Source organism: Nymphalis io, chromosome 15, assembly GCF_905147045.1.
Source record: "Nymphalis io chromosome 15, ilAglIoxx1.1, whole genome shotgun sequence".
NCBI lineage: Eukaryota > Metazoa > Arthropoda > Insecta > Lepidoptera > Nymphalidae > Nymphalis > Nymphalis io.
In genome coordinates, this window is record NC_065902.1 from 545,389 (window position 1) to 559,011 (window position 13,623).

General features: G+C 34.6%; 1 protein-coding gene across 7 annotated transcripts in view; it reads right to left on the reverse strand.

Annotated features, from left to right (window-relative positions):
- The window catches only part of LOC126774040 (histone deacetylase 7), an 81,182-nt gene that overhangs the window by 63,440 nt on the left and 4,119 nt on the right, over positions 1 to 13,623 (reverse strand). Inside the window, exon 1 of one of the 7 annotated variants that reach the window (XM_050495342.1) lies at positions 2,555 to 2,645. The exons of the other annotated variants lie outside the window; for them this stretch is intronic. Coding sequence (XP_050351299.1) covers positions 2,555 to 2,588 — 34 coding nt within the window. The 5' untranslated portion in view covers positions 2,589 to 2,645. Of the gene's footprint in view, positions 1 to 2,554; positions 2,646 to 13,623 lie in introns of those variants that run through there. 7 annotated transcript variants of the gene reach the window in all.

A 13,623-nucleotide genomic window follows, 5' to 3' on the forward strand; every position in this document is an offset into this window, starting at 1 on the left:
GCCTGTCTGTCGCTAGTCGATAACAATTTGCTTGCTGATATTTAAAACAGGACACAATAGTGGCACGTGCCAAATAAACCGACTCTTCAGTTTAAATCACTTATTAGGGCTTATTCCGCCAGGTTGTTTCAATGCGGAAAGCATGCGAATATCATGCAAAACATGGTATATGCAAAGTTCTTTACAATGTTTTGCTTCATAGAGTGAGTAATTATAATGAATTGAATTAATAGTATAAAAACAGTTTTTTAAATAAGCTTTCATGCAAAATTATATACAAAATCTATCTATTGACCGTTGAGGAGTTCCTTCTTCTAGAGCCAATCCCGGCTGGAGAATCAGGTCATGCTTACCTTAAAAATTGATTACTAACTGACCTGAATCATGTAAAATTTCAACTCCGTTGGAAAAGTAGGTATAGTTCCACTTGCAATATTTGACCTAAACGAACTAACGAATGAACAAACATTGCAAGTTGAATAAAAGCTTAAGTGATACTTTTTTTCTATACTCTATATCACTAGCAATATATTCTACTATAAGAAATCACTAACCCAGAGAGAGTTCACAGAGTATATATGTATACAGTATAACAAGCTGGGGTAACGTGTATTAATTACAAATTTTGAAATTTACGACTATTTAATATATAATGTAAAACTATTTTCGTGTGGTGTTGACCTTTGAACAAAACCGAATATCGACAGGTTCTCCTTCAAATGATAAAATAAAAAACCGGTGCTACGGGATGTATGTATGATCTCAATCGTTTGAAGTTAACATTAAAAAAAACAAACAATTAGAACAACAATTCTTAATTTAAATGTAAAAAGTTAAACTTATGTTTTATAAGACGTATCTGTAGAAAATGTTTACTAAAATTATGACAATATTACATTATACCTTATTTGAAAACTACTACATTTAAGTTTGAATTAAAATACAGACAAAACTCCAAGTCAGAGTCAATTTAAAATCATAATCTTTATTAAGCACAGAAGCGTTACACTTGGGTCTTTTACTGACAAACGTCTACATTCTTATTTGAAAAAAAAAACAATCGTTTGGTTTGCAATTATAAGAACAAACCAACAACAATTCATTGTACAATAATAGTTTTATCGCTACGAATATATAAAGACGACATGAGCAGCACAACAGTAGTAACAACAAATATATTTTCAGAAAGTCAAAGTCAATACTCACTGTATTACATTAATGTGTTGTTTCAAGTGCGACCGGCGATCGTTCCGAGTGAGAAAAACCTGGGGCCGAATTCTACTAATTTATAACGATTACGATACGTTCCCGATTCAATTCCGATCCAACTTTGAATCATCTGTATTTATTCGAATCGGAGCTGAACCGATAATATGTTTACATATACCGTTGTGTCAAAATCAAACGTAATTGTTAACTTTTATGGCAATAGTCGATAATAAAATTAAAGAATAGGAAAACGGCAACGATCACGCTTCGATTCGATTGCGATAAAGTGTCAATTTGTTAGTAGAATTAGCCCCTGACTGTGTAGAAGGTCCCAACTCTCGTGTTATTTATTAAGTTTGCTACTAACAACATTTACGTAACGTAATTATCATATTAGTGTTACCATTTCTAATAATATCTAAAACTACCGATAAAAGCTACTGAGGATATAAAAAATGCAGTACAAAAGATTGTATTCAATATAATTCAAGACCGATATCAATACAACAGAAACAAGTCTTTCAAATGTATACCATATCTATTTATTCTATAGGCAAAAAAGTCAGTAATTATTCTATCACAATTTACATTGATATAATGTTCGAATCACTGGCGTAGCCACGTAGTTACTCTTGTGTGCACCGCACCGCACGGGTAAAACGATTATCATATATCGATTAATTAGCTATTTGAATGTTTTCGTCATTAAAAACGTGGTATACACGTAACAAAGGTCACACTATTAGTGGAATGGCATTGAATGTCGATAAATGTATTTAAAAAAGGAAACAAAACTTCTTTAGAATATCAATCACGCAGATTATGCTTTAGGTATAATACATAGTAGAAACGTCACGACGGAGTGACGGTGACGTCACACGTCGTTCGCTAGGAGGAAAACTTTTAACTTTCAAGTTGAACACGAAACAAAATTCCAGCTAACGGAGATGATTATCACGTCATAACGTGACAGTAGCAGAAATAATTGCGTGAGAACAACCACAGCTATGTTATTAACGATTTCGAAATATTTGAGTTATTATTTCTTGTTCTGTTTACTTATCCCAAAATCTACATTTACTTGAAAGGTAAATTAACATATAATTAGAAAGACCATTTGTATTGATAAGTTTCATTGCATTAATGTTTATCAAGAAAAAATCGTATACACTTCCAATTGTTTTAATTTCTTTGATTACATTTTAATATTTATGATCTCAATCCTGTATATTAGTAAAAATTAAACAGTAAGAACTGAACGTGATAAACAAATGATATGTCTCGCAACTTGTAAATATAATTTAAGAAAACAATACCCTTCGTAAACAAGTCGCTATATATTTACCTGTAGCAGCAACAGTTGCGGGATTGACTGACATTGTCCTCAAGTTTTGCAAGAAATTCAATTACACTATAAAAATTCACTCGCTTCCACACAACCAATATAATCAAGTATATGGTCAAAATTAAAGGTAAACTTTTCCAAGGTAATAGGCATTCATATTGCACCAACTATAAATTTAAGTTACATTATGAAATAAATAAGTACCGATAAATCAAATTGTTATCATTATTAAAACCCTGTAGCGGCTACATTTGTATATGCGCAGAACATAACATTCATATAAGAAAGTACGCATTGAGACATGCGCTTTCTCCGGCGGTCGGACACCGACTGTCGCGTCGGCCGGGTCGGCGCTGGGTGGTGGGGGAAGGAAACACAGCCTCCAACCAACAATAATTATGTAAGTACGAGGGTTGTTGCTATTTTTAGAATTAAGGCGTATACGTAACCAGTTGAAGTACGACGTACAATGTTTTACCATCGGCTTATAATAGTAAACTTTGAGTGCATGTATTCGCAACGTATCTATTTGTGGAGCTCTTGGTGCTGTCTCGCTAGTTTCGCAACAAGCTGGTCCAATGTGGAGCTTGGAAGTCGAGCGAGATCGGATCTTAGCATCGACTCTTAGTGGTTTCTGTTAGCAATTAAACTTCACTAAGCTTTTAATGAGTATGTGAACATAACAGTAAAATGCGAACGCCGGTTTCATAAGCGCTAAAACTATTTCGTAACAGAAAACCGGGAATATTGGTTCTCTGTAGTCACACCAAAATAGCATTGCATTTCTGAGTATATAAATTAAATGTTATGTACAAAGAAATAATTACTTAGAAGTAATTTAACTTTGCGCCCTCACATTTCAAAGAAAAAGATAAAAATCAAAAGTCTGATAAGGAAAAACGTATAAATTAAATGTAATATAGGTTGTCTAAGTTCAACGCTTATGTACGTTAGGTACCTCCCTCCCACGTGCAAGCCACCCACCACCACGAGCACCAGCCGCGTTTAATTAACTGCTCCATATAACCGTACCGTAACAATAAACTTGTCGAATCGACAATGAACCTTGGTTGCGTCAATTTGCAGGTGAATAGATTAATTATTAAAGTTTTTAGATTGAGATAATGGGAGATACCTTTCTTTTTGAAGACAGACCACATTAAAGTGGGTGCAGTATTCCCGGGGCATTTTCGCTGTTATGCTTTTACCAATGAAGCCCGATTGTTAAGTGAATTTTCCCGATAGATGCAGTTTGAGGGTTAAAGTGCAAGCCACGATGGTTGCAATATTTAGCCCTGTTGTATAAAAATATTCAAATTTAAACATTTTTTTCTTATTGTGTCAAACAATAAACAAATAACTACACTTCAAATAATAGACATTTTTTGGTCTTAGTAAAATAAATCAAGCAGACAATTATTGGTGATGTGAAATATTTAAGATGTTTCAATTCTACGGCCTGGATTATCGTATGTTAATCGCTTCAAAATATTTAAAAAAAAAATCATTTTTCTTAACAGAAGAAACGCGAGACGTATTGACATAGTACAAAGCAGACGCCTGCGAACGCAATCAAGCAACAGAGCGATAAAAACCTGCACGCTGGAACAATTGCTGGGAACACGCAGTACAATTTCCTAGAAGCCTGCCAGCCACCCGCCACCCTCTGCCAGGCTCGACAACGTGGGCGTGTGTTGACAAACTGTGTTGCTGAGTCTATTTCTAGACAGAGCCACGCCCATGTTCAGGAGACGGGGAGAGGGGCGTTCCTCCCTGGCCGGGGCCTCTCCCGACTTCCTATAAGCGCCCTTGACCTTCCGTATCCAAACAACCGTAGTCACAACACGCTGAGACACCCCGGCAATTTGTTCCTTTAATGTTTTTTGTCAATTTATTGTAACATCAAATTTCAGTCTGAATTTCAACAGAATTATAAAGTTGAATATTAAGAGCGGTGTTCATTGCTCCAATTATCGAGGAATTATGCAAGGTTTCACAGTAGGTACAAGAACGATACGGCTAACTTCACGTGTGATGTAGATACGATCTAGACTTCTACAAATCTTACCGAAGTGTAAAGCGAAAATTTTTTATTGATGCTTCTTAATGCACAAGTATATCAGTTTATTGTATTATTTTATAGCACATAATCCTATTTGTAATAAACCTAATTGTTATAATCACATTACTTTATCGATAATTCGTCGACTGTATATATATGTCTCTTACGTTACATAAGATGACGTGCAAGTTTAAAATATTTAATTTTGATTTATTATCGTATCGTAATGATCCATTTTATTAATTTGGACTAAATAACTAGGCCATATTTATCTGGACACGGTTCAATCCGGTAAACACGGTTCCTTTAATCTTAAAAGTAATCGAATGTGACGTGTTATGTGTGTATTGATAACAATAATATTATAACATATTAAAAAAAACACACCAGATATAGAATTGCAAACGTCATATTGAACAAAGCAAATATAAAAAATATTAAAGCAAGTCATGTAGATAGATAACTGTCGAGCGAAATTATTTGTGCAGTCACTTTGTACGTGTAACGAAAAATGATCAAAGGAACCTGAGCGTAATTTCGAAAGATATCCTCAACGACACTCAACTCGATGGAGTAAGAGGAGGAAAAGTTCACCCTCGACAATGTCATATAATTAATATAGAAGTCATATAATTATTGAAACGTATTTCTGAAGTATATATCTGTAACATTATATGCATGTTAAGGAAATAATTTAGACAGTTTGAAGTGTTACAGACGAAGGTCATAAAAACGACAATGACAAAGTGCTGAGCAAGGGTTTCCTTTTCTCGTAAGGAGGTCGGGAGCTGTAGTTGTACAAAGTTAATCCGACACGTGCAGATTATACCATAATGTTTTTCCTCGCTGCCGTGCTCGAGATCAATCAAAAGCACAATTAAAAACATGAAAACTCATTGGTGCTGGATTTCACCCCACTATCTTCCTTTAAGATTTGTGTGCTCTAGCCACTGGACCAATTCGGTTCACTTAACGTTATTACGATTTGCAAATAGCAGTCCGATGCAAATTTACGAGTGCGAATAATCAACCACCGATCTATAAGCAGCAATTTCGTTGATATACATATAATGATAAAACACATATACGTAGGTAAAATAATATGTTCAAATGTTCGACACATACAGTTAGTTATGAATGTAACTTCGATAGCTGTATATGTTCACTTGGTGACAGCCACGCTCATTTCCATTCGACACTCGCCATTATTATTCATGATAATCGAATATCAAACACACCGGCTTTATTCTAAAACAAAATACCCGTTAGCTTCGCCTGGCGTTAGTCATCATTTTTGTTATTTTTTTTGTAGTAAATTAATAACAGTACAGTACAGTAACAGCCTGTTAATGTCCCACTGCTGGGCTAAGGCCTCCTCTCCCTTTTGAGGAGAAAGTTTGGAGCTTATTCCACCACGCTGCTCCAATGCGGGTTGGTAGAATACACATGTGGCAGAGTTTCAATGAAATTAGACACATGCAGGTTTCCTCACGATGTTTTCCTTCACCGTTAAGCACGAGATGAATTATAAACACAAATTAAGCACATGAAAATTCAGTGGTGCTTGCCCGGGTTTGAACCCACGATCATCGGTTAAGATTCACGCGTTCTTACCACTAGGCCATCTCGGCTTCAATAAATTAATATATACTTCTCATTTTATTTAATTGATTATTACAGGATTGATTGAATAGAGTAACTGAGTTTCTTGCCTGCTATTCTCGATAGAATCTACATTTTGAACCGGTGGTAGTTCAAGCGTGTTTCTAAGCATCTATATAAGAAGTATATTTTTGATTTTTATTCATGACGTTTGGACAGTAGACACACATAGTTTCTCGTTTATAATATTATTAAGATAATATGTTATCATATCATGTATGATGTAAGCTCGATTATAGCTCGAGATATTTTAATAAATAAAAATATTCATATATAAATAATTGTATATTGTTAAAACAATAAGCACAAATTATGTTGTGGGTCAACAATTGGTCACTTTATCCAGTGCGGTAAACAGATAACTCCCTTGGTGGTCTAGTGGCTAGCTTGTAGATTCCGGTTTCAAAGTCGGGCTAGTAAAAAATTGTTAGATTTGTATATAAATTATTTCTTAGTAGGAGAATTGAAGTTAGGAAACTGTTAGGGTTATACTAGGTATACCCACGGTCGTCACGGTAGCATGCGAAAGCGATCCCGTGGCACTCCTCGTTAAGACGGAAAGGGTACCGCTGGTTTTTTAACAGGTATTCCGATGTTCGGGGCGCACCCGGCGCATGGGACACCGGCGAGCCCCACTGTTCCCGTGGGGGAAACGCGTAACGCGTTTTTCCAGCGTTAAAAAAAAAGGTATACCCACGGTAGTATGCACTGGCGATCCAATGGTGCTATTCCATAATTAGCTTGGTAATATTCCGAAACGATAGTAGGTATTTGAAAATCACTTTTTTATTGTATTAGGAAGGCAGATTGGCAAGTAGACCACCTGATGATAAGTTGTCACCAAGACTATTAGACATTGGCATTGTAAGGAAAATGACCAATTACTTACATCTCGAATACACCAACAACCTTGAGAACTAAGACGTTATGTCCCTTGTGCCTGTAATTATACTGGCTCACTCACCCTTCAAACCGGAACACAACAATACCAAGTACTGCTGTTATGCGGTAGAATATCTGATGAGTGGGTGGTACCTACCCTGACGAGCTTGTACAAAGCTCTACCACCAGTAAACTACCACTAGTAAACTGGCTCAGTCACCCGATAAACCGGAACACAACATTACTAAGCCAAGAGAGCTGTATGTGTAAGTGTTCCATTAAAAATGATTACAAACTTGACCAACCTCAATTGAACACCACCCCCATATAACCAACCCAATTATAAATTTATAAAATGATAACTGATAAAACAAACCCATCCAAACCGTTATCAGTCTATTAATCAATACCGTTACACATTGTGTTTATTAATAGACTATTATTAATCTCCACAAAGAATCAATCAGTTCATTTACCAAGTTCTCATTACATTGTGATTTTGACTAACTTGGAAGCATTTAGCTTAGGACAAATGGACTAAGTAGGAATTTTTCAATTTCATCAATATATCGTAGACTATGCGCTTTACATAAATCCGTTCGTGTCGTAGGTGCTTTATATACTTCGAATAATCAACCTCCAATAATTACACTTATCATTTCCATTAAATCTCTAAACACAGAAACGACAATTAACAATCGCTTAATATTTTGCCATTGATAATATATACGTGTACTAGTACGAGCCTTGTCTTATATATTTATATTCGTATTGCATGTTCACGCATCGTTCATCAGATTAATTTGAAGCTGCACAGTAAACAGTTGTCGTTGACATTCCGAGAATGTTTCTGATTATAGTACGATCAACGTACAATAGATGGCGACCGTTACGTATAATTGCCAACAATTTTAATATAATAATAAATCGAAATGGCATTGCAATGCATGCTGGGCTTTCGCTAGCTTTAGATAAGTTAATTACGTTAAAAATAAACCTCTAAAAAGTAAAAATATCTAGAAACATTTTAATAAAAGCGTCGTCTCGCCGGGCAGCCGTAATTTCAGATAAATCGTACCCGTAAAAGTTATTAAGACCCTTTTGTCAATTAGGAAATGAACGTCAAACGCTTGAATAGATTTTCATAATTTATAACTGAGAACCATCTAGATCACATCGAGTTTAAACCGACAAAACCGCATCAAAACATTCGATTGGAAGCGTCGGGATTTAAATAATGAACAACGATAAGTTAGTCACAAGCTTAAGTTATCTAATTGACAACAAATAGCACATAGCAAAGAAAAAACGAGCATGGGTTAAAAATTTATGATATCAACCTTTTTTTTTTATTATACATACTTTATTCTATCTCTGAACTGTAAACAAAACGTAATCGAATATCATTGCTGATGTTGAACGGTTTGTGTGTTTATTATTATTTCTGTAAGATACGCAATATAGTTTTATAATTTGTATTCATCAAATAATCATCAGTAAACAAATACATATTATTTTATATAATATTTATAATTCTATCTATAACGTAACGATTTAAGCTACGTGTACTCCAAATTATATATTAGAGAACACAGCATACTTAATAACATTAAACATGTATTAACAACAAAGTATTCAAATAAAAACAATCGACACTCACGATACAAACACGATCATTCTGTTAAAAATAGATTCCGAAACTGATGACGTTGCATCGTTAGATGTTCACGAGATGACAACAAAAAAAGACGCATTGTGTATTCTGATTTAATTATGGAAGGTAACTAACGATGTTACGAGGAAGTTAATGACCATTACATTAGATAATTATAAAGCTATTATCTTTTTTTTTCTTTGTTACCTCACACTGGCACTGATTTTTAATTTTTTTTATATTCGCCGAGAGGGCGAATGACTCTACTCCACCTGATGGTAAGTGGTATTAGAGTCCAAACGCGACAACGGCCAGTACAGACGGGAAGAATGTTCTGCACTAGCCTCCTTCGCCTTGCCGGCCCGCAAGATGCCTCTTCACGCCTCGTTTGAAGGAACCCGGGTTGTAGGAGGAGGGGAACACGTGAGCTGGTAAGGAACTCCATTTTTTGGAAGTGCGACAAAGAAAGGAGTTAGGCGGTGACATCGAGAGCCAGCTCGAGTAGATTTATGAAGGAAGGGGGAAGCAGGAATTAGAGAGAATAATTCCTTAATTGAATAATGTATGTATAATGTATCACATTACTAGTTTCGCGCGTGCGAATGGAGAGGTAAGTTGTACACTATGTACTTACCTTACCTTAGTTAGGATAGTCTTTTTATTTCTTCATTTGTTTTTTTTTAAGCAAACCATCTATCGAACATGATATAGATAAATACATATCGACGTAAAAGCAATTGGACTAGGATTTTGTTATATTTCATATATACGCGACCGTGTGTATACATATCGCTTATATGCTATATACGCAATCTGTATTATTTAAAATTTATATCATTTTTATTCTCTTCTTTTCTATTGAACAATTTGTAGGAAGATCCTACCCTACACAGGATGACTTGAACTTAAAAGCCCCCAGGTAAATATGTTTTAATCTAAGTGAGTAAAAAAAATTAAATAAATAATTAAAACGTGCATCTTATTACCTATCAGTTTAAATATATTACTGATTTTTCTTTCATGCAACTGAAATTAATTTTTGTTCTCATTAGATCCGGCAGAAAACTCTGTACTTGTTACTTCCTGATCGAATTGTTAGTTCAAATTCTTAGTTAACAATAAAGCCCATTTATTTTTATTTTACAAAACTGTAACCCCACTCAATATGTAACCACATTCTATAAATATCTATAAATATATTATGTCTGATATCACCTCAAAAGCCTTTCATTACAATTCGCTTTAGTATCTTCTGGTGGTAGGGCTTTGTGCAAGCTCGTCTGGGTAGGTACCACCCACTCATCAGATATTCTACCGTAAAACAGCAGTACTTGGTATTGTTGTGTTATGGCTTGAAGGGTGAGTGAGCCAATGTAATTCCCAATTGGTGGCGCATTGACGATGTAGGCGATGGTTAACATTTCTTACAATGCCAATGTCTATGGGCGTTAGTGATCACTTACCATCAGGTGACCCATATGCTCGTCCGCCTAACTATACTATAAATAAATAAGCAAATCAAAAGAAGATGCTACACTTTCAAGTTCATGCTAATTATCAAAAATATACTTCCTACCGTTTATCGTGAAACAATATTAGAGGTATCAGTGAATTCGTTACAATCCTAAAGTTTACGTCATTCATTAGCTGATCATGATATTTTATTATTTTTATCGCCATCGTAATCATCCGATTGGACATTCACAACACTCATACTATATAGCTCGTACGTATCCGATCAGTTTAGATAAGAACATATCGACGTAACGTTTTATCTTGGGTGGAAAAATACTTAATGAGTACCTATATTCAATGTATATGCAAGAAATCGTGAGGGGCGTACGAGGCCCCCTGGTGCGATTATATATCGTAACTGTCTACACGGCGCGGTTTTACCCATTATTAATTTGCATTTTTTTATGGAATAATGAAAATTTTTAAACTTAATAATATTAACAGAAACAAAACGTTCGTTTTAGTTTCAACGAAAATAGTTATTAGTTATTATAACTCCTTAAAAAACCTTCTTAAAATAGCGGTAAACAAATATGAACGTAAATTTGAAAAACGATACCTTTGAAAACTTCCTTTACCTAAGAATCGAATTTAGATTAGTTCTTTACCCGTTTTAAAGAAAACACTGGACAAACAGGTAGACAACAGATAAAATAAACCAAATGGTTGTTCTACTTTCGAATATATAACCATTAACTTGAAAAAAAACAGTTATTACGCAATCAGAAACTGACACTCCAATTGTATTTATTTATTTGTATATATTTATATATATTTATAAAAAAAGTCGAGATGGCCTAGTAGTTAGAACACGTGAATCTTAACCGATGATCGTGGGTTCAACCCCGGGCAAGCACCACTGAATTTTCATGTGCTTAATTTGTGTTTATAATTCATCTCGTGCTTGACGGTGAAGGAAAACATCGTGAGGAAACCTGCATATGTCTAATTTCATTGAAATTCTGTCACATGTGTAATCTACCAACCCGCATTGGAGCAACGTGGTAGAATAAGCTCCAAACCTTCGCCTCAAAAGGGAGACCTTAGCCCAGCAGTGGGACATTAACAGGCTGTTACTGTACTGTATATATTTATAGATTATTACTGGGTTTTTTCGAAACTTCTCGCGCGATTGAACAGTATCATAGATTGATTGTGCGTTTGTCATCGATCGGTTTACCAAAATATAAATGAAGCGATAATACGACGAGCTATCGGCCAATTATAAAATGGTCATCGTATCAATATCATTCGATGTGGTAGGCGTATAATTTAACAGTCCGTTTCGAATCTGGAGTAAATTAATATCACTCTTCAATTTAATCGTAAATATTTACATATATTAAGCATTTGTTTGTTATTAATTTCTTTGTAAATTTCTGTTATTATGTTTGACATTCTTAATTATTTTATTACACTTTTTTCCTTAGTCCAATATTGTTCAAACATTCAAATAATTTCAATTAAAATTGTTATCATCACTAAGTACGATAAATTTCAATTTAATTTATTTGTCATAATATAACTTTACTCTTCCCTTGATATTTCTGTCTATAAGAATGGATTTATTTATTGTTATCATATGTTATTTATTAATGATTAGAGAATGTAATTAATGTTATATTTTGGTCACTCAGTTGATACAAGATTAATAATGCTGTAATTAATCTTGTTTAGCCTATATTTTGTTATTATGTTGTAATATTGTAACTTTTATTGGTAGTTCGATATTAAATAAATAAATAGCTCAGCAATTACTATATTACAGAACAATATACATAACGCGTATCGCGGATGAGCTTGGTGTTAAGTTCACCTTTGTCCGTGATCAAGTCACAATACAGGCTTTCAAGACAATTTTAATAATCAGTGTATATATAGCACCATTTTTCCCCGCTAATCAGTTACCATGCCGTGATAGCTCAGTGGTTAGAAGACGCGAATCTTTAATTCTTAACCGATGATTCCCTATTCAACCCCGGGCAAGCACCACTGAATTGGTGTTTATATGATTTGTGTTTATAATATATCTCGGCGGTGAAGGATACAACCTAAGGAAACCTGCATATGACGAAAACGTGCCACGTGAGTTTCTAGCGTGTTGGAATTAGCTCAGCAATGGGGCATTACAGATTTTACTTTTTGTACTTTTAAAATTTATATAAATATAAAATTTAATACGAACGTGCTCTATCTAGCTAAGTGAAGTTTATAGGTGATAAATGTTTCGGACACGTGGAAAGATGACAAGGTCAAGGGGGCGTCGAACCGGGTGGGAGGGTGAGAGGGTGTGAGGGGGGGCGCGGGCGCAGTAGGGCTACCGCTATTTATACGTAATCGATATCGCCGCGCGACCGTGGCCTTGCCGCCATCGATCCGCGGGACGAGCCCCCGGGCCCCGACTCACAGCCCTAGATTTAAGGATACGAGTACGAGTCATAATATTTGCGTTAAAAGGCGATTTAACGAGAGCTATATTTTTTGCGTACACACTAAATTTTTTATTTTACTTGGCCTATCGTATATTTCGTATTTATTTATTTAATTAATTCTATAATCTAACAAATTATGTTATCCGTATATTAAAACATATTGAACTATGTTACAATTTATTTGTCCTATGAATTAAGCTCACCAACCCCCAGTACTCGTTACCGTCATCCTTCGGAATTTTTAACTTATTACAACTAATATTATGTTACTTCCCCAAAATACATTGTTATATGAACATCATATTATTCTCAGATTTAATACTAATGACTTAATGAGTGAAACAGAGATCGAATGGAATTAAACTTATTTGTATTGTAATGATAATAACTCGACTTGCTCCTTTTAATGAAAACATTTCCAAGTATTAATCTATACTTTTGTTTCTTAGACAATATTTAACACTAAATTGAAAAAAAAAATATTTTTTTTATATTATATGATTCCGTATGGATACATTTAAGGTTTCACCCACTAATATTTTATTTTATTATATTTATATAAATTACAATATACTTAATATATGTCTATTATAACGAACCAAGCGGACTCACCGTCAGTATTGAGGTGCATACTACCTACCACCTTACCGTCTACCGGTCGGCGTTCACTTGACTTCACAATTCCATTCGCATTTCGCTTTCCTTATTTTTTTATTCAACCAGCCTACTATAAAAAAAAATCTAAAACCACTAAAAATTATAATTACCTTTATTTTAATTTCCTACAAGCATAATTTGACAGTGTATCCATGTATATGCATATAAAGGCACGTGGATGATCATAACCGGATGTCGCGAGTTC